The 22432-nt window shown below is 37.1% G+C and overlaps 1 protein-coding gene across 11 annotated transcripts in view; it reads left to right on the forward strand.

Moving 5' to 3' along the window:
* Positions 1-21679, forward strand: part of RP1 (RP1 axonemal microtubule associated) — a 335045-nt gene extending 313366 nt beyond the window's left edge. For 7 of the 11 annotated variants that reach the window (XM_046641544.1, XM_046641547.1, XM_046641546.1 and 4 more), the window contains 4 exons: positions 1976-2130; positions 5757-5835; positions 11764-11845; positions 16401-21679. In XM_046641544.1, the coding sequence (XP_046497500.1) occupies positions 1976-2130; positions 5757-5835; positions 11764-11845; positions 16401-16503 (419 nt within the window). In that variant the 3' untranslated portion in view covers positions 16504-21679. The other 4 variants (XM_046641545.1, XM_046641549.1, XM_046641550.1 and 1 more) reach the window with 4 other exon arrangements.
* The last annotated feature ends 753 nt before the right edge of the window (positions 21680-22432 follow it).

The following is a 22432-nucleotide window of genomic DNA, read 5'->3' on the forward strand; positions in this document are numbered from 1 at the left end:
TTCCTGCCTGAGGAGACTGAGCAAAGGATTCGCTGAGCCCTTCGCCTCCTCAGTCGCCTCTAAAACACGTGGTATTTCAGGACGCGTCTAAGCAACAAGTTAACTAAGTATTCTTTCAATTCTCCCTTTGTGTTGCTAGAGAAGGAAAAAATTTATATTGCCTTGGGGATTATGAAAAATTCTGGAGTTAGAATCTATTGTTATGACTTTAGCATTTTAAAAAAGAATCTGCGTGCTTTTGTTGCAGAGCTACGGCAAATGCTTAGTGAATTGTGTGATCTCACACTATTAAAGTGGAGTCAGTGTCACAGATCTCAGCAAAATGGCTGTTTCTTCTGGAAGGATATGTTTTCTTTCAACTTCCAATTTAAATTATGTGACTTTTCGATGTGGTTTGAGAATAAAATTTAGTGCTCAACTATGATAACCATTTGTTCTAAATTTCTGGTATATTCACTTCTCTTTCTTTGAATTTTAGGTGAGAAGTAAGTTTTTTTTTTTGGTTTTTGGCGTGTGTGTATAAAACTTAATTTATAGCAGCTTCTGGAAACACAATGTTGAGAAGCATTTGAAGTGAGTGCAGGTGGCAGGCAGGGTGCATGCCTTGATCATAGGGCGTGTACAGTGATTGGGGGATCCCTGAATGCTGTTCTTTGTGCTATAAATATATAGTCTCTGTTCTAAATAATTTTTGATATGTACTTCTTAAAATTTTTAACAATCTTTTTTTTACTTTATATGTGTTTTAATACTTTAAATGTCCTAATTTTTTTAAAAAAAACTTGTACACAAGTTTACTCCATCTGAAATTAAGAAAATATTTTCAGTAAACAGAAGCATGATTTCCCTATACAGACTTCCAATCATGCTTGTCCACATACTTATTTTCATGAAGAATTCTAGCATAAGTTTTGGCTTAATCCATTTAGACAGTTACGCAGGTTGTAAAGGTTAGCCAAATCTTCTTTATAGGTAGTTTGAAAGATCTCTTTGGTTGTCCTAAATACATGAGAAGTCCTCTAATTTTCTGCTTAAGTTCAGCTGGGTCTCATTCTAGAGTATTTTGGAATATGTAAGACTGTACGAAGAAACTGATTTATCTTTTCTGCTTACACCATTTCCCAGTATACCACATTTGTCTTTTTAAAGGTCAGGCATGATGGAAACAGGCAATGTTTCTCACTTACCTTGTTTTCTTACTTGTTGGATTTTCATGTCTGAGTTCTTTGGAAAATGTTAATGTGAATTTCTATAAATACACCATTCAATTGCACAGAGTATGATTTGTAAAGAGTTCTAGGACTGGAAATAAAAGGTACTCCTTGTATCCAAGATATTATTCATATTAGTAGTATCAGCAAGAGTAATCTCTTTTCTAATTAGTGGCTTCTACCAATGTCTCAGAAATTGCCTTAATTCTAAGGTCAAATATAGTGGATTATCATTTGCTGGTATCTCACTGGGCTCTTTTTTAAAAATTATATTTAAATTTTCATCTTTCTAGGATCTTTGTATTTTTTCTCTCTCAAAAGGGCTATTAAAAATCTCCATTATTGGAATAGTAATCTCCATGAAGTAGCAGCATGAGTGACCAGTTGTGATTAGAACAGCCAAACTTCGGGGGAAAAATTACCACTTTCATCTAATTAAGAGAGAGGAAAGTTTTTTTTTTTTAATACTTCTCATAATAACTGTGAAAGTGTAGTGGTTAATGAAAGTGCATACTTGTTAACAATAATTATTTTGAGACAGGAGTTCTGGGAATAGCCGAGAGTCTGTATGTATGAGGTAAACATGAAAGAACTCAGAGAATGTCTGAATAGGGGTCAGATAAGAAAAAGAGCTGAGGCCAAGTAACATAGAGATACTCATGTCAACTAGATTGAAGAATATTCTGATTTCCTTCCAGGGTATCTAATACTTTTAAAGAGAAAGTAAAAATGAGAAAGATAATATCAGATTTCTGACATTTCAGTGGTGGCTTATGAGATCTACGTATACACTGGCAGGAAGCCTGGTGCAGAGACAGAATCTAACGTATTTATCAACCTCATTGGCACCAGAGGAGATTCGGGGAATCGAAGACTTCATCAATCCAAAAATAACAAAGTCAAGTTCCAGCGTGGACAGGTAATAGAAAAATCCTTATCAATTCTTACGTACCATGTTTCCTCTAATTTCTTTAGCTAAAAAGACACCAACAGAAAATCCTCATTTGATACCAGTTAGGAAGTACAGGGAGGTATGGTCGCTTCTTGGTGTGCATCTCATTATTCTGGAGTTGAATCGAGGTGGGACTTAACCAGGAACAATGCAGCCATGAGTAACTCCCAGTTTCTTCTTCTATTAAAAACAGAAACAGAAACAAAACAACAAAGATTCTGCTTCCAATTAGGGCAGTCTAGCCTGTAACAAAATGACCATCTTGAAGACAACCAGAAACGTTTGATAAATATCTTTTAAAATTGGTTTTAAAAGCATTGGAGAGCTGCTAAGGCAGGTGGAGTTGGAGAATCCCAAGATCCTGGAGAGCAAGGAAGTGCAGAAGAGAACCTGATGTTCAGTATAGCTTTCTGCCCTTTGTAAGTGGAAGCTTGGAAGCAAGGAGCCAGAAGTGGCAGTGGAGAGCCTAAGACGCTGTGCAGAGATTTAGGAGGTCTCATGGGACTGGGTTCAATCTGGGCCCAGCAGTAAAGACAGGCCTCCCACTCAGAAAGTATAACCTTCCTGTGAGTTCTCCCAAGGCAGAAGCTGTGGCTGTCCTGCAAGTGGTTAATGATGATCCCAGGAAGCACAGTGAAGGAATGTAGAGAAGGACAGAAGGAAAGAAGAAAGGCCAATATAAGTGTGTATTCTAGAGGTCATTGCTGTTGGCAGCAGGGACTGGACCCCTCCAGGACCTCAGCTGACAGACTGGGCACCAAAAGCAGAAGCTGCTGAGGCTGCCTAGGGGGAGGGACCACATGTTCTAGGGCCATGTGCAGAGTCACCATCCCTGCCATCATGCTTATTCCATCCATGGGCCCATTCCACAACAGGCACCATGGTAGCCAAAGCAAGACCTCTACATGGAAAATTACAAAATATTACTGGAAAAATTTAAAAAGACATAAATTAATAGAGATATACTATGTTCCTGGATTGGAAGACAGAGTATTATAAAATTCTCACTTCTTTCCTCATTGATCTGCAGTTTCAATGCAATACCAATCAAAATCCCATAAACATTTTTTTATGGAAATTGGCAATCTAATTCTAAAATGTATGTAGAAATGCAGAGTCAAATACACCCAAAATAATCTTGAAAATTATTAATCTTGAGAAAAACAAGTTGGAGGGTTTATACTACCAGTTAGCGAGATTTATTGTGAAGTCAAGGTAATTAAGACAGCATTAATTGGTACAAGGCAAGACAAATACAGCAAAGAAACATAGTAAAGCCAGATAAAGAGCCACATATTCTGATGTGCAGCATCAGGGAAAGGAGAGTCTTTTTAATAAATTCTGAGAATAAATTGGATATCACTATAGAAAATAAGAAATCATAAGTCGTATTTTACACTAAACCCAAAAATCAATTCCATGCAAATTTAGGTCTAAATGTGAAAGGTAAAAGAATAAAATACCTAGAAGATAACATAACAGAAAATCTTCATGACCTTGAAAGTAGCCTAAAATTTAAAAACAATTTTAATTGTCATCAACATGACCTGAAATTCACCATCTTAACCATTTTTACATGTACGATTCATTAATTCATTAGCATTGAGTACATTCACATTGTTGTACAACCATCACCACCATCCATCTCCCGAACTCTTTTCATCTTGCCGAACTGAAACTCTGTACTCATTAAACAATAACTCCCATTCTCCTCTCTCTTTTCCTCCACCTCAGCCTCTGGCAACCACCATTCTACTTTCTGTCTCATGAATTTAACTCCCTTAGGTACCTCATCTAAGTGGAATCATATAGTATTTGTCTTTTTGTGATTGGCTTATTTTACTTAGCACAATGTCTCGAAGTTTCATTTGTGTTGTAGCATACAGAATTTCCCTATTTTTAAGGCTGAATAATGTTTCATGTGTATATATATCACATTTGTTTATCCATTCATCCATTGGTTGCTTCCATCTTTTGGCTATTGTGAATAATGCTGTTATAAACATAGGAATACACATATAGACTAATATTTTAAAGACAAAACATAGAAAGTATTAAGCATAAAGAAAAAAGATAAATTATACTATTTTAATATTAAAGACTTCTGTTCCTCAAGACACCATTAAGAGAGTAAAAATGCAAATCAGAAAATGGGAGAAGATATTGTAAAATATATACTAGCAAAGGACTTGTTTCCAAACTGTATACAGAACGTCCATAAGTCAACAAGAAAAAGACAGATAACCCAATTTAAATCGTGAGCATATTTGAATATGTACTTTCTAAAAGAGGATATCCAAATTGCCAATAAACATGAAAAAAGTACTCAACTTTATTGATAATCAGGAAAATACAATGAAAACCATAATGAAATGTCACTGTGCACAATCAAATGAGTTAAACTTTAAAAGAATAACAATACCAAGTATTGATCAGCCTGTGGAGCTCATTGACCTCTCATACGCTAAGCATCCAGAGTGCACATTGGTATAAGCATTTTGGGAAATTGAGACTATTTACTAACACTCTATAAACCATCATTTCACCAACAGAAATGTACATAAATATACATAAAAAGACATGTATAAGAATGTTCTGAGCAGCATTATTTGTAATACCCCAAACCCAGAAATAATTTTTTTTCATAAGTAGAAGAACGGATGAATAATATGGAATAATATTCAGTAATGAAAGTGAACAAAATTCTGTTAAACAAAGCAACATGGATAAATTTCATAAAGGGTGAGTGAAACAAGCCAGGCAGAAAGAGAACATACTGTATGATTCTATTTATGGTCCCAGACCTGGCAAAACTAATTAAAAGTGTTAAATGTTAAGATAATGGTTATCATTGTGGGAGATAATGACTGGGATGGGCCATGGAGGGGTCTTGGGGTACTGTTAAGGTTTTATTACTTGCATAGACATGTGCGCTGAGCATTGGTAATTTGTATACTTTGTATATAGTTAATAAATAGTTTATTTAAAAGTTCATATGTCTGTGTATGTACATATACATATCTCAATACATAGTTTATTTAGAAACAAAAGCTACTGAGAGGAAAACAACGATGGAAAACATGCATCCTGGAGGCAGACTGCCTGGTCTGATCCTGGCTTGGTTACTCACTAGATGTTGACCTTGGGAGAGTAATTTTACTCTCTATCTCTTGGTCTCTCCAACGGTAAAATAAGAGAATGAGTAGTATTTACTTAATGGATTGTTCTGAGAATTAAATGAGTTAATATGTGAAAAACTCTTGGAAGAGTTTGCATATGGTAAGGACTATATGAGCTATTATCATTAGTAGTAGACAAGTATTATGATTAAATTTTTAAAATCTTTTTTATTAGACTGTATTTGAGGAGGGCAAGAATTATGTGTTACTTGTTTGTGTATGTCCCACAAGGCATAGTGTAGGACTTTGCTTATAAAATGGCAGATGGTAATTTTTATGGTACTAGTAACAGTAATAATCTAGTAGTAGCATATAGCACTGTTGTACCATAGTAATATAGTACGAATAGTAATGCATTTTTCTAGAGAAAGGAAGTGTCCTAATGGTCATTCACTTTATTTTTGTATTGTGCAGGTTGATATTTTTTCCATCGAGGCGGTGTCTCTTGGAAAATTGAAGAAAGTTCTGATTAGTCACAATGGGATAGGTCCAGGTAAGATTAGCTTTCTTGGTAAGAAATTTGTTTTGAAAATCTATTAAAAGTAGCATAAGAGACAAGTGAAAGAAAAGATAAATGTACAGGTTATTTAAAAGTGAGATCAGAAAATAATTTTCTTTTGAGAAATTTTAGTTAAATGAAGTTTTGTCAGATTGGGTTTACGATTTAAAAAGCTTACTGCTGTGTTATTATGAAGGAAATTTCCTAGGAAGACAAAAGCTTTATTGTGTGTTTGTGTGTGTGTGTGTGTCTGTGTGTGTGCGTAAAATCTCTGCACCTGCGAGGCAGTTTCAAAATTGTATCTATTATGTCTTCACGCAGTGGGTATTGAGTCCTCAGAATTACGGTTTTTTTTTCACAAGCACCTTAGGGGATTCTGACTCATTTGGTCCTCAGACTGTTCCTTAAAAATCACTGCTTTCTGATGTAAGAGTTCTTTGTTGAGGGCCTGCTATATGCTAGGCACTTTGTCAGAGGCTGGGCATTCAAATGTGAGCAGGATGCCCGGGGCTCTCTGCCCTCGGGGGCAGGGCCTAGTGGGGCAGACACATGTGAAATACGCAAGTATAATGAGTATGACACACAGTCTGAAAGTGACCCTCAGAGTGCTATTGCACCTACGGCAGGGACCTGGAGAAGTCCAGAAGAACATGAAGATCTCCCCCAAGAAAAGAGAACGTGACAGGCAATCTGAGGGGGAGGTTTAGATTTCGGCAGGATACTTGGGCATTTTGATGAGCTTCTCTGACTGATGGGATTAAGCTATTTGAAACCTCGTTAAGGAAGGTTGAAAGTAATTACTATAACATGATTTTTAAATTCTTTGAACCATCCTTCCTATGTTGTGCACACTCTTTTCATTAAAAGAAAAAATTACCATGATAGAGTATCTATGTTTTTCTTTTCTTTTCATTTTCAAAATTTGTATAGTCTGATAACCTACCACTCAATTTGAACCTAGAACATCCTTGACAGCAGCAATTCTTCCTGTATTCACTGCTTCTATTCCTCTCCCCCAGAGTAGCCATCCTGAATCTTTTTTTTCTCCCCAAAGCCCCAGTACATAGTTGTGTATCCTATTTGCAAGTCATTCTAATTCTTCTATGTGGGATGCCGCCACAGCAAGACTTGATGAGTGGTATGTAGGTCCACCCCCAGGATCTGAACCAGCGAACCCTGGGCCACTGAAACAGAGCACGCAACTTAACCACTCAGCCATGGGGCCAGCCCCTGCCATCCAGAATCTTTTGTTTATTATTTCTTGATTTTTTTAAGCCTTACTCCAAAAAGGAAATCTTTATTAGTTCTTTAGGCATCCTTGAAAATACTTTTGATAGTTTTGTACTTTGTAAAAATTGTGACATATTGTGTGGTGTTTTGTGAATTGATTTTTTTTCACTCAAGATTGTGTGTCTAAGATTCATTCACTTTATTGTGTGATAGTGTTATTTTTTCATAACTGTGTAATATTCTACAGCACGATTACACATAATTAACTTATTTATCTCTTGTTAATGGGTAGTTCTGTTGTATCCAGTCCAACTGTCACAAACGGTCTGAAGTGAATGTCCTTGTGCATGTCTCCTACTACATAGAAGCAAGAGTTCCTCTAGGGTGGTGGTTCCCAAATGGGGATTGTTTTGCCTCCCCCAGGGACATTTGGCAATGTGTGGGGATTATTTTTTATTGCAACACTGGGAAGGAGGTACTACTGGTACCTAGTAGGTAGAGGCCTGGGGTGCTGCTAAACATCTTACAATGCACAGGACAGCCCCCACAACAAGGAATTGCTGGGCCCAAAATCTTACTGGTGCTGAAGCTAAGAACTCTGCTCCAGGGTGAATCCACAGAAGTCAGTTGCTGGGTCAAAGAATATGATCATATCAGCTTTATAAGACAAATCCCTTTTTTCAAAAGTGATTCTACTAAGTCTTACTCTTACCTACAGTGTATAAGAATTTCTATTGTGTCATATTCTCACAAACACCTGGTACGCTTAATTTTGGGGTATAAAATGGTACCCCATTGTAGACTTAATTTGTATTCCTCGGATTTCTAAGAAGAATGAGCATTCTTTCATTTTTTTGTCTATTGAATTTCCTCTTCTGTGAAAATACATGTTCTTGTCTGTAATATTTAGGATAAAGGCAAAGGACATTTAATTAAAAAATGCTCTAAAAAGGATTTTAAAAAGATACAAGCTTATTTCACAGTCAGGTAACAGTCCCAAAGTGAGCAGTTGTGATGGCTCTGCTCCAGCCGCCCTCAGGGACCCAGGGTCCCTTCATCTTGTTCTTCTATCATCATCTAGATCTTGCCTTCCTCTGAGTGGTGGAGCTGGTCACAGCACATAAAAAAGAGAGAAAACAATGGCAACAATGGCTTTTAAGCAAGTGAGGTAGAAACTGCACATACTACTTCGAGTCCTGTTTCATTACTGAGAAATTAGTACTACAGTTATCTGTAGCTGCAAAGACACCTGGGAGACGTGGGTGCTAGCATTGCAGTGGTTGAAGAAGGGAGAGCAGCTGGAAGTTACCACCACAATATCTTCTCCAGTTTGTGGTATATTTTAATGCACAGAAGCTCTTAATTTTAATGTAGTTGAATTTAACAATATGTTATTTCTTCCAATGATCGGCACATTTTGTATCTTAAGAAAGCCTTCCCTCCCCCTAGGGTATTCCATATATGTATAGATGGATAGCTATTCATATGTTTGCATGTATGTTTATACACACACACACACACACACATATATATGAAGTCTTGTCTTTCAGATTTAGATATGTACTCATCTGTAGTTGGTTTTTGCGTATGACATGAAGATGGAATCTGCTTTCACTTTTTCCATGTAGATAACCATTGTACTCCCTATTTATCACCTACCCCATCTTTTCCTGAGTGCTCTACAAAGGCACCTTTATCAGATACAAGCCGTCTTTGTTTTGCATGGTTTCTGTATGCACCAATTTCAGTTACAATGATTTAGTTAAATAACGTTTCAAATTTCAGTTACCATGGTCTGCTAATTGTAACTGCACCAAGTACACACTTCACTGCTAGCTCTTCTTCGGTCCACGGATCACGACACGAATAACAGATGCACATCCAGATCAGCGACCAATCACTTTACCTCTTTCAAAGTCTGTCAGTGAGGCGTCACTGCCCATCTGTTACACAGTTCATGCACAGACAGCAGAGCATGTCGTTGTATTGACTCCTTGTCTCCCAGTGATAAATCCGTGTGACATTTTACAAAAATGTGTACTTCAAAGACGAAAGCACATCAAAGAAACAAAAAGTGATAATGCTAGAAGTGAAATTCAAGTCAAACATAAATGGAGTTACAGAAGAAATATCTGCCTACGGGAATGTTGACACTGTCAGTGTTTGAGAGACTTTAGATAAGCAGTCAGAGGAATTACATGAAGGGGACTTATGGCCATAAGTGAGGAAAATGATTGTGACCAAAAGGATGAACATGTCCCAGAGGAAGTGATGTTGGTAAAAAAGTCATATTAAAGGGACTGTCGGAGATATTTTATGACATTAAAAGCACAGAGGATAAAATATCGGAAGCTGATTGAAACTTAGGAGTTTGACAATTTGCTAGGGCGTAGAAAAGGTGCTTTCTCTTTCTAAAAATTTTTAAACTATTTTTTTTATTGTGGTAACATTGGTTTATAACATTATGTAAATTTCAGGTGTACATCATTATATTTCGAATTCTGTGTAGATTACATCATGTTCACCACCCAAAGACTGATTACAATCCATCACCATGCACATGTGCCTAATCACCCCGTTTCTCCTTCTCTCTCCCGCCTTTCCCTCTGATAACCACCAATCCAATATCTGTCTCTATGTGTTTGTTTGTTGTTATTGTTATCTTCTATTTATGAGTGACATCATACAGTATTTGACTTTCTCCCTCTAACTTATTTCATTTAGCATAACATCCTCAACGTTGATCCATGTTGCCACAAATGGCAAGATTTCATCCTTTTTTATGCCTGAGTAGTATTCCATTGTGTATATATACCACATCTTCTTTATCCCTTTGTCCCTTGATGTGCATTTAGGTTGCTTCCAAGTCTTGGCTATTGTGAATAATGCGATGAACATTGGGGTGCATATGCCTTTGTGCATTCACGGTTTTGTGTTCTTTGGATAAATACCCAGCAGTAGAATAGCTGGTTCGTATGGTAGTTCTATTCTTAATTTTTTTGAGGACTCTTCATACTGTTTTCTGTAGTGGCTGCACCAGTGTGAATTCCTACCAGCAGTGTAGGAGAGTTCCCTTTCCTCCACATCCTCTCCAATACTTATTTCTTGTCTTGTTAATTATAGCCGTTCTGACAGGTGTGACATGATATCTCATTGTAGTTTTGATTGGCATTTCTGTGATAGTTAGTGATGTTGAGCATCGTTTCATATGCCTATATGCTTGCTCTTTATTATAAGTTATATGATGAGGAAAATAAGCCAAGCACCATTCAAGCTACTCTTGATAAGTTTTTTGTTTTTACAAAGAAATAGACCTTTTAATTTTCAATTTATCTAATGTTTTAAATTACAGTATATTAATATTAGTGTTGATATTTTTCATTTTCATATGCATTTATAATTATCAATAAGAGAGTTTTTAATGTTTTGGCAAAAATGTTTAACAATTGAACAATCGTAATTTTTCTCACTGATTGTTAAGATTGCTTGCCACGGTTTCAGCATGCAGTCCTATTTATGGTTCCATTCTACTGCGCAAAGCAAGGACTGCCTGTATCAAGTTTGTATAAATGTGTAGGTCAATTATGAGTCCTTTTTCCTGTTATATCAGTCAATTTATCTATGCCAGCACCAATTCTGTCTTGTCTTAATTAGTATTGATTTATAATAAATTTTGATAACTGATAGGATGAATCTCCTACCTTTCTCTAATTCAGGATTGCCTATGATATTCTTGGGCTTTACTCATCCATGTACATTTTATCATCTGCTTGTCAATTTTCTTGTAAAACCCTGTGGTAAAATTGATTTAATTACATTGAAAATTTAGACTCGTTTGAGGGAAACTGACATCTCTGTAATTTCTTCATACTCAGGAATATGGGATAGTTCTCTATTTGTTTATGTCTTCTTTGCTGTCATTCCTTAAATTTAGATAATTTCTCTATAAATTATACTACATCTATTTTTAGATTTGCCCGTACATTCTTAAATTTTTATAGCAATTCAACATTGTAACTTTCATTGAATTATACTTCTTACCTATTCTTTTCTGGTCAATAGAAATGTAATGGATTTTTATATGTTTATTATATACCTAACCATTTTTCTCATCTCTCTTAATTTCACTATTTCTGTAAGTTTCTTGAGTTTTTAATTTAGACAGTCACATTATCTGTGAATAATGACAGTTCTGTTTCTTCTTTTCCAACACCTATTAATTTCATTCTCCTTCCTTCCTTCCTTCTTTCCTTCTTTCTTCTTTTTTTCCTTAATTGTATTGACAAGTACCATAATCTGTGATAATTTCTAAATTTTCGCCATTAAGAGTGATAATTGTGACTTTACATTATTGTTTAAACATATCAATCTTCTGTAAATAATGCACTGAAATGCATTCACGTGAATATACTTCTTTGTTCTTGGCTTTTAAACACTTGTAGAATTTCATAGAGGGTTTGTATCCTTGGTAGAGAATCTTCTCTTCCTCTGCTTCTACTGCTCTGAGTAATTAGGTCGCTCGCTCATGCTTTTGTTTCTCTGCTGGTGTAATTTGGATGTGCATATTTTTGTGCCCAAATTGCCTGACAAGTGTGCTTAAAAAAGAACCTTTGGAGAGTCTATGAATAAAATCACAATCCTACTATATTTTATGCTAAGAGTCAAAGTGATCTCCTTTGTCAATTTACACAGGTAATGGATGGTTTCTTGAGAGTATTGTTGTTAAATCCGAAGAGGAAGATGGCAATCAAGAGGTGCTGTTTCCGTGCAACAGGTGTGCTGTTACTTAATAATGCATTATGCAAAATTATGCGCCCCTTGTCCAGTTAATTCCAGCTGTGTCCTCAGCACGCCTCCTCCCATATTTCTGGCCCCATCATTCCCTCCTTTAAAGCCAGAGCTGAAGGCTCTTTCTCCTAGGATGCTGTTCCTTATCAGCACCAGTAATTCTCTCATTTGTAATGTTTAATATTTTTCTCTCCTGGACTAAGCATTCTGAAATGGGGAAAAAAGTTGTATTAGGATTTAGAAAACAGGTTCTTGATTCTGTTTCTTCAACACTTGCGCTGCTCCCCACTAGTTCTGTGAGTGTAGGTGCTACTCTCAACTTCGCGGAGTTTCAGTTTCCTCATATGTAAAACAGAAAGAATACCTGTTCCTCCTACTTCATTTGAATCGTTTAAAAACAAATGAAGTTATGTGTATGAGCTGTGAACTCTAGAGCATTATTCTAATATGGTGTAGATATAATATGTTAGGAGAATCAAGTTGCAAGGGCAGCTCTGTAATTCGTTGGCCATTCATAGTTGAATTACTTAAACTTTCTGATCCCCAGCTTTCAAAATTTATGATGACAATGATTAAATCAGATCTACCTACTTTATAGGCTTGTTATGAATAGAATATCAAATACACCTTAAAACAAAGCGTACTACAAATAGAAATTATAAAACTAATTTCCCTCTGTTATTAATCTATAGAATATCTTGATTCATTCATTTAGTCATTGTACCAATAGTAATTGACCGCCTACCATATCAAGAAGTGGAATAGACAAGAAGATCCAAAGATAAGGCAGTACGGTCTCTGCCTACAAGTACTCAGTGGATGTCCATGTGAGAACAAACGTTAACGTCTTAGGGCTATGACAGAGACCTATGCGAGAGCTCGGGGGCCAATGTGGATGTCTATATGATTGCATGTTCCTTGAATCTAGAGAACTCATGCATTGTGTCTATTCATCTACTCATCCATTTATTCAAGCAGAAACATCACATGCCTCCGAGGTGTCAGGTACTGTACCAAGTCCTGGATATATGGAGATAAAAAAATAAAGCACCCCTGTCTTCAAGGAGCTCCCATTTGACGATAGCATAAGAGAGAAGGAAGGTGCTATTAAAGGAAGCCAGAGAGCTGGGAGTGCTCTGAGTTTAGCAGGTGTTTTGGCATCACTGTCTCCTGAAGTGTTGTACACACCTTCAGACATCTAGAGAAGCGCATCCGTTGACTGAGGGAATTTTCTCTTATAATAGTTTTGATTCTAGGAAATATCCATTCTTTTGAAACTTAATAAGAGTTGCATTCTGTATGAACAAAATGTGTTTCACTTCTCTGATCATCTGTTTGTTTGTTTGTTTAATACAAATCCATTTAGAATGCGTGGGCATCATAGTAGTTATCGCCATTTTATAACATTCAAGCTCTGAAAAGAGACATTATATTTTATTTTTTTCAAGAAATCTTTTTATTTCTTACTGGAGAGTGAAAAGATCAAAGATTGAAGTTTTTCAGAAGTGGATTTAAATTACAACTCCGTCACTGACTAGCTGTGGGAGCCTCAGTTTATTCTTATGTAAAATAGCTATAATGACTCATTTTGCAAGGTTATTTGAGGATTTCACACAATATACATAAAGTAACTACAAAAATATCTTACAATTATTAGAAGATCCATGATGATAAATGTTATTGTTATAGAAGCTATTTTAGATTAATGAAATCTTTACATACAATGTCACTTATGCAAAGGAAGTAGAAAAACTCTCTTTTATTTCTAGATCATATGTCAAGTATTTAGAACTCTCCAAATAATAGACTAACTTTTGTTTTTAAAAAACTAGATTTGCACAGTCCAATATGGTAGCCACTAGCTACATATGGCTAATAAATTTAAGTTAATCACAATCAAATAAAATTAAAAATTCAGTTCCTGGGTTATACTAACTACATTTCAAGTGCTCAATAGCCACAGACGGTTATTGGCTACTATTTTGGCCAGCGTATATACAACATTTGATTCTGTATCACGTCTAGATATTTGGTATCATATGAAGCTATGTTTAATATTCTACAACATAGTTTTATTGCTCTGAATATGATGGTAACTATTAAATAATGTAAGGAGTAAATAAAAGATTAGTATTTTGATAAAAGTGTCACATTTAAGAAATTATAAATATCTCACATTTAAAAAAATCAAGAATCATCCAGAACAGGTAATAATAGTAGTCATCTTCTCTTCAGAGCTAAAATTAATTTTGCTGGTATGCAAAGGAATAGAAGTCAAGATCTGCAAACATTTTAGAATAATTACAAACAAAAATTACAAATTTAGAATAATTACAAACCTTAGAAATTACTTTTGTAAGGAACAATATGAGACCAATGAAAATATTTAAATGTTTTGCTGTTTTATACTCTATCACATTAAATACTACACACAGGCGTATCATTGCTCTATTAACACTAACCGAACTGTAGCAATTTTAAACAGTTTTCCTTGCTCCTCTCTGAGGGCCCAGGGTTACATAAAGAGAAACAAGGGAAATTTTCTTGCTATTCCATTAGAGGTGGAAGAATAGATACCATTTAGTCTTGTGTTTCATTTGACAGGTGAGAAAACTGACAGCTAAAGAGATTAAATGACATGCACAAATCATAGACGAGTAGAGAGCAGAGTCTCTTGGTCCCTTGGGCACTCTTGGGAGTTTGAGTTTAGTGCCTATCAATCTATTGTTTCCGTTACATCACTATGATTTTGTGAATTACCTCTAAGGAAGAGATCCCTGCACAAATTACTGAGTTCACTATAAAATTGATTTGTCAGAAAACTCTACTGAGATTTTGGAGAGTTTAGAAGACACAGGTTTTACTAGTTTCCCTAGCATACCATAATGGCCATTTAAACTCAAGTCCTCTTCTAATTATTAGATAGGTAAAGGTCTCTGAAAAAGAAATTATTTAGGACTTTATTGTGGAGTTAAAAAAAAACAGACATAGAGGGGTCTATTGTGTTGTGGGACCCTTTTTGGTTTACACATTTGTCTTCTGTATGGTTGGGGAGGAAATCAGAAGCATGTCCATAGCTAGAGTTTATTGCACTTTGATCATGAGATGGGCTCTGTGGTGAGGCTGGAACTTCACACACGAACTCATCTGGTCCTCACAGCAGACCGCTAGGTAGCTCTGTGATTCTTCCATTTCACAGATGAGGAAGCTGAGCACACAGAGGTTAAGTTTTTTACCTAAATATGATTGGTGGAGTCAGGATTAAGATTAAGGTGGTCTAACTCTGGAACTGCACTGTCCCTTCCAGGAGCCACTACAGCATATCTATTGCACTCTGCAACTGTGCCTATTCTAAATTCAGATGTGTTGTAAGTGTAAGGTACATACCAGATTTCAAAGATGTAGAATAAAAAAGAATGCAATTGTCTTATTCGGTTCAGGCTGCTATAACAAAATATCATAGACTGGGTGGCTTATAAACAACAGAAATTTATTTCTCACAATTCTGAAGCCTGGAAGTCCAAAATCAGGGTGCCAGCATGGTCAGGTTCTGGCGAAGGCCCTCTTGCAGGTTGCAACTGCCAATTTCTTGCTGTGTCCTCACAGGGTGGCAGGAGCAAGGGATTTATCTGGAGCCATTTTTTTCCCCTCGAGGAAGATTAACCCAACCCTGAGCTAACATCTGCCAATCCTCCTTTTTTTTCTGAGGAAGACTGGCCTTGAGCTAACATCCGTGCCCATCTTCCTCCACTTTATATGTGGGACGCTTACTACAGCATGGCTTGCCACGCTGTACCATGTCCACACCCATGATCCGAACCAGCAAACCCCGGGCGGCTGAAGCTGAACATGCCACCCGTTGTGCCACCCGGTTGGCCCCTGGAGGCTTTTTTATAAAGGCGCTAATCCCATTCTTGAGGGCTCTACTCTCGTGATGGAAGCACCTCCCAAAGGATTTCGACATAGGACCCTTGGGGAGACACAAACATTCAGACCATCACAGTAATATGATTCAATAAATTTTTATATTGATTACGTGTTTAGATGATCATCTTTGGAATTTATTAAAATGAAAAATATTCAAATTCATTTCATTTTTTTCATTTAACTTTACTTACATGCTTGTGTTATATTTCTCTTGAAAAGTGCTATTCTAGAGTCTGAAGTTGTAGCCACTGTATACACCTACCAGTCATATGAAAGGAGAGAAACAAAAGATTCCAGCAAGGAAACTCCAAATGAAACATTTTTCTGATTTTAAGATATACTAGAATATTTTTAATGTTACCATAGGACATTTCTAAAAACCAACACTTTAGAATGAATCAATGTGACTTTGCAATTTGAGTATAGTATGAAGTTTTGCTGAAGTTGCAGTCCTAAAGATAATTGGATGTGGCTTGAAATCTTAAATGTTTCTTAAAATTTCTGAGCTTATCCCTGACGGCCTCTTTAAGTCTTTTCTGTATTTTATTTTCTCTTCTAAGTAATGTGCCTTCTTTGAATACTCTCTCATATTAATTATCTTCCCTGTTTCCCAGCAGATGGCTAGATGAGTACCAAGATGACGGCAAGACGGAGAGGGAACTGCTGGCAGAGAGAAGCTTCAGTGCAGCAGGAGACACTGGATCTGTGGCCTCCTGAAGGGGCCCACTGGGTCTGTGTCTCCACTGAGCCTTCCAAGGCAGTTGATCTGATCGTGATAGTGTGCTTACCCTTTCCTTGTCCTGGAGCCCACACTCGGGGAGGATCAGTTTGTGCTGGACACATTCATTGCTTTTGAGAAGCATCAGCCAACAACTGACCAAGATCAACCTTTGATGACTGGGGAGCACATATTGTTTCTTCTTTCAGAAACTCTTACACCTGCTAAGTTCACTGAAATTTTAGGTAGCCTTAGTAGAATATAGTCAAAGAGCTACATAGTAACATTTGATTAATATAAAAATACTTTTATAAAACATATGTTAATTTTAAGGTGGAAATCTTATTCTTGGATAATGGTATGTCTCTCTTAGATTGGTGGTAATATAAAGAAGAAAAGGTGAAAAAAAATGATTGGATTGAATTGTGTTCCCACTCTACTTCACACTGGTCCTTGTTGACTCAGTTTTTGGGGAGCTGGTCACTGAGGCTGCAGTGGACAACAGCAAGGCATTGTACAGGGAACACATGTCGAAGGGACATCTTCCATCTATGAGTCACTTTCCTTGGTTAGGCTCAAAAACTTACCAACTTGATGCCACAGGCTGCTTGTTCCAATCCTTCAAAGTGGCACATGAGATAAAACACACTTGCCAGCCTAGGTGAGGCATGGCATGACTTTGACAGTAAAGAGACCTGTTTGAATCGCGATTCTGCCACCCTGAGGTAAACACTAAAATCATCCATATTTTGCAGATGAGGAAACCAAGAGTAGGAAAGGCTCACCTCAGCTCTTCTCCCTTCTTCCTCTTGCCCAAGCTTACCTACTGCCTTCCTCTACACGGTTTTAGGTACCCTGTGAAATCACACAAATGGTTCCAAATCCTGCACACCACCTTCACGGTTCTTGTCATACGCAGGTACCACCTGTACCATTGTATACTTAACGTTTTTTTCTTTAAATTAACTTTAAATTGGGCTATTTGCAGATGGAAGGAACTTAGCCTTGTCCTAAATTATATTCATAATATCGATGAAGTCAGTAATGTCATTACATTTTTTCCTAAAACGCATTAAAATGAATCTATACCTAACAAAAATTTTAGTTAGTCTACGTGCTACCTAAAATTGTCGTATAAACATCCAGTGGGCTTGGCATATAGTGATCAGTAAACAATGTTTCAATAAATAGAACCATGTTATCATGGTTTACCTTTTACCAATCCATGGCTAAGGACTAATCCAGTCCTTAGAAATGGTACATTTTACCGCTGAGTCTGAAAACACCTCAAGAATAGAGCTTCAGAGAATTGAAGTTGAAAACAGTTTTTGCTAAAGTGGTCAACAGACAACGTTAGGGGTAAGAATAACCAGTATATTTCCTGCAGGCTGTGGGAAATCATGATGAACCACCTCTAACCCTTCACGATGCTCATTGCATAGTGCCCGGCACAAAGCAGATGCTGAATAAACACACTCATTTACTAAGTGGAAGTTTGTTAAGCACCTTCTGTGTGCCTGACACAAAGTCAGGCACTGAAGGCAAACTGGCAAACAGCACAGTTATTTCCCTGCCTTCAGAGGGGCTTCTGCCGCAGCGGGGAACTGAGTGGATAATGCCCTATTGAACACAGACCAAGGCCACTCACTGCTGAATTGCAAGCTCTCTGGAGGTAAAGATCACCTGGGCTCCTCTGTATTTTTAGTTCTTGGCATGTCGCCTGGCTCATAGTAAGTGCTTTGTGTCTATTAATGCATGAATCATCCCGGCCTTAAAATGCAATACGCCTTGTAAATGATTCCAATATTAAATTATACCTGATTCAGCTCACATTTGTATGGAATAAGTACTCACAAATAATTACGCTCAATTCCTCTATTTCTACAAATTTTCCTACAACAACATGTTTCAATTCTGAACATCATCCTGCTCCTTTCCCCCACCACACAAGTTGGAGTTGAATGTGTCCTGGTTCTTTCCAGCAACATATTTACAATCCTTCCCATGAGTGGGGAGGTGGTGTCAACACTGAGTTGATCCATTTTGTGTTGATTCTTGTTTATTTTGTTGTCGTAGTACTCATTTTCTTAGACATTGACTGGATTCTGGGACAATCTCAGTCTAACTCCTTTATATAATGGCTATGACCTGAAAATTGGAAAAAGAACAGAGAAGCCATATCTATTTCTGGATTTGCTCAGAAGGTGAAAATTGTTAACAGCGTACACAATACAAAGAAGGCAAACAGATTCTTAAAGTAAAGCCTGGGTGGAAAGAAGTATCTTTCTTGTGGAGAGAATGATGGAAACTCCTAATCCAGAAGGCTACCATGTGTATCCCTTGGCAATGCTGAGGAATGGGAGACAAGTGCACATACAAGGGCCAAAACAGAATGTGGCTCATTTCTGACACACAGTTGTCTGGCACAATCCTGGCATCTCCTCCCGTTTTCTTGTATCTTGGGTGAGGTCAAGAGGAAATGAAGAGCACTTTGATCTGATGGGATAAATCCTTTATTTTAAGTAGCAAATTAGAGTAATGGTGCAATGATGATGTTGATGGCCTTCAGGTTCGAATGTGTTTCATATAAACCTCTCAAGCAGACCTGGGTAGATATTTAAGTGATGCATTTGTTATATCAAAGGATGATGAAACTTCTTTGTGACTCTAGGTAATACAGTATCTTGGAGAGCCAAGCTCATTATTCTTTGGTAGAGAGAGAGGCATTCCAGAAAGCCCACCAGAGTTGAGTTCATCCTACAGTTATCAGGGCTGATAATACTTCTGAATAGTTACATTTTAAATTACTTTTAGAAGCAAAGAAACACTGCAAAGTAGACCCTTCTTCATGCTGATGGTTTTTAAATGGAGGTTAATTTTAATTCTTTCAGGCAGTGGAATAGAGCATACTATGCAAAGGCCTTCGAGTTTAGAAATTCATCTTGATTCTCTACCACAGAAAGTCTGAAGTTCTAGAAATAGACTTCCTTGGGCTATTTCCATGCATCTATGACAACAACTGGAGAATACCAATTAAATTTATTACTAAGTTTATAAATATGCACAAACATGATTATAAGGCCAACATTAATAATTGCAAGGTCAGCCATATCAATTGATTGAAATGTTGCAAACACATCATTCTCTAGGCCTTTACCCATGTGGTTTTGTTTGCTTGGAAGGTTCCTTCCCCTATTGCCTGCAAAAACGCCTCTTGTTTTCTAAGACGAAGCTTGGTGTTCTCAGCATCAGTCAAAATCAAGTCATCCCATCATTTATGTTTCTGTATCACTCCGTCCTTCCTCCCTAATAGTAATTATCATTTCCATAGTGGGCATGTGTCTTAATTTACAAACTCAGAAGTGTGACAAATACTATACTTTTCATTTTCTATACATCAACTTAATGTCTGGCTCCAAGTCTGGAAGAAAATTCCCCCATAAGCATAATCATGGCACGTCTTCCTTCCTGAGGGACAACAGAATCCTACAGGCTTATGCTCTGTTTGGAAAGGAAGGAAAACGCTTCTCCTCGCCAGTGTATCGTTGTCCCTGCTGAAGTATGTCCTCTCTCTACTTCTGAGCCACTCTGAAATGCTGCTTTTTTTGGCAAAGTTGGAAACCTGACTACCTTGTATCCCTCCTTTTGGCCTTCTCCTGGGAAGTTTGCATCTCCTCAGGGTCTCTCCTTACACAAAGATGGCAAATGTCACAGGGATCCCACTGCTCTGGGGCCCACAGACTTTCTTTCTGGTAAAAGAAAATCTCTCTCGTTACACTGTTGATTCTGAAAGCCCTTCTCTTTCTCCTACTACATCAGCAGGACCAGCATAAGCTCTTTTGTACATTTTGGCTTTTATAGAAGACGAGACTTTGTTCCCAATATGAACATGACGATGGCAGAAAAAAGAATCTCTCCCCTCTGTTCTTACTCAAATTAACAAAGAGAATGAAATGTATGATCTCCAAGTGCAGTGAGAGCATGAGGTAGTGAAAATCTCCCAGATACAGATATAGCCTGCCAAAAGTAGATAAAACAGAAGCTTGAGGGACGAGGCAGTGGGAAATCTCAGAAAGTGCCAACAAAAATCCACTTACAAAGAGTGCATACCTTACCAGGAAGTAAGAAAGCTACATTTTTTATTTATAGCAGCTGGAGCGGGCACCTACCTCGAGCCTGGCAGACAAAGAGGAGGGTTGAGATGAGGCAGAAGCTGTGTAGAGGAAGGTTGGGTAGGGATTGTCCCTTTTGTTAAGCCTGAAAGCATCCACACAAATAATTTGCTGAAGAAAATGGATGGCGAACAGTAAAATCAAAGCCAAGCCCTAAATAAAAGTAAAGAAGCCTTAATGAGTATCAACAGAAATCACATAAAGCAGATGTAGAGCTACAAAGCCTTTGGATATTGGAATTGTCAACACAGATTATAAAAACATCTACAGTATTGTATTCAAAAAAACAAGCAACAGGTTGGAAAATATCTGCTCGAGTGGAGAACTATAAAATTAATCTAACATATTGAAAAACCCAACCAAATAGAACCTTTAGAAATTAAAAAATACAATGCTTAAAATTTAAATGTAGGTGTGTGGGTTTAACAGCAAATTGGGCTCAGTTGAAAAGAGAATGTGTTAACTGGATTATAGGTCAGAGGAAATTTTCTAGAATGTAGCAGAGAAAGACAAAGAGATGATATGTATGAATGAGAGGTTAAGAGACTTTGAGAATAAAATAAATTCTAATACGTCTAATCAAATTTCTAGAGAGAAAAAAATATCATAGAGACAACTTTTGAAGAGATAATGGTTGAGAATTTTCCAGAAGAGTTGAAAGATAGCATTTCACAGATACCTCAATTTCCAGAGAACTGATAAATCTTAAACAGGATACTTTAAAAGAAATCCATATCTTAGCACCAACATAGTAAAAACTGTCTAGTACCAAAACCAAAAAGAACATTTAACAAGCAGCCTGGGAGAAAAGTTAGTTTACCTTCAAAGAAACAGAACGTAAACTCACGGTTGGCGTCTCAAGAGCAACAAAGCAAAGCAGACAATTGAGTGATAGCTTCAGAATTCTGAAAAATTATAACAATAATCTAAAATTCTCCAGTGAGGAAAAATACATTTCTAGAATGAGGCCAAAATGAAGATATTTGCAAACATAAGATACTTCAAACATAAGAAACACACACACAAAAATTCTTTATTGTTTTTAAGATTGGCCCTGAGCTAACATCTGTTGCCAATCTTCCCCGCTCTCTTTTATTTCCCCTCCCCAGAGCCCCAGTACACAGCTGTATATCCTAGTTGTAGGTCATTCTAGTTCTTCTGTGTGGGATGCTGCCCCAGTATGGTTTGATGAGTGGTGTGTATGTCCGCATGCAGGGTTCAAACTGGCAAACCCTGGGCCATTGAAGTGAAGCATGCAAACTTAACCACTCCGCCATGGGTCCAGCCTCACACACACGAAAACTCTAAGCGAGTTTGCCACTAGTGCCCTCACTAAAGGAGATTCTAAAACAGGTACTCAGGCAGAAGGGAAGTGATTCTAGATGGAAAGACTGAGATGTAAGAAGGAATGAAGATCAGAGAAAGTGGCAAATACGCAGGCAAATCTAAAATAACAGCGTGCATACATACAATAATATTAGATTAAAAATAAAATGAGGTAGAATTAAAATAGGAAACAACAAATAACACATACGTCTATACATTGGGAGGGGGAAAGCAAAGCACTGTATTCTATAGCCCTTATATTATCTAGAAGGGGGATAAACGTATTAGATTAAGTGTGTGTACTTGAATTTCTAGTGTAACTGCTGAAAGGAAGGATAAAATTCCCAAACAAGTATATGTGAGATTAAAAGTTTTAATACATCAGGAAGATATTATAATTTTAGACTAACACGTCACTAGTAATATAGGC

Source organism: Equus quagga, chromosome 16 (assembly GCF_021613505.1).
Source record: "Equus quagga isolate Etosha38 chromosome 16, UCLA_HA_Equagga_1.0, whole genome shotgun sequence".
Taxonomy (NCBI): Eukaryota; Metazoa; Chordata; class Mammalia; order Perissodactyla; family Equidae; genus Equus; species Equus quagga.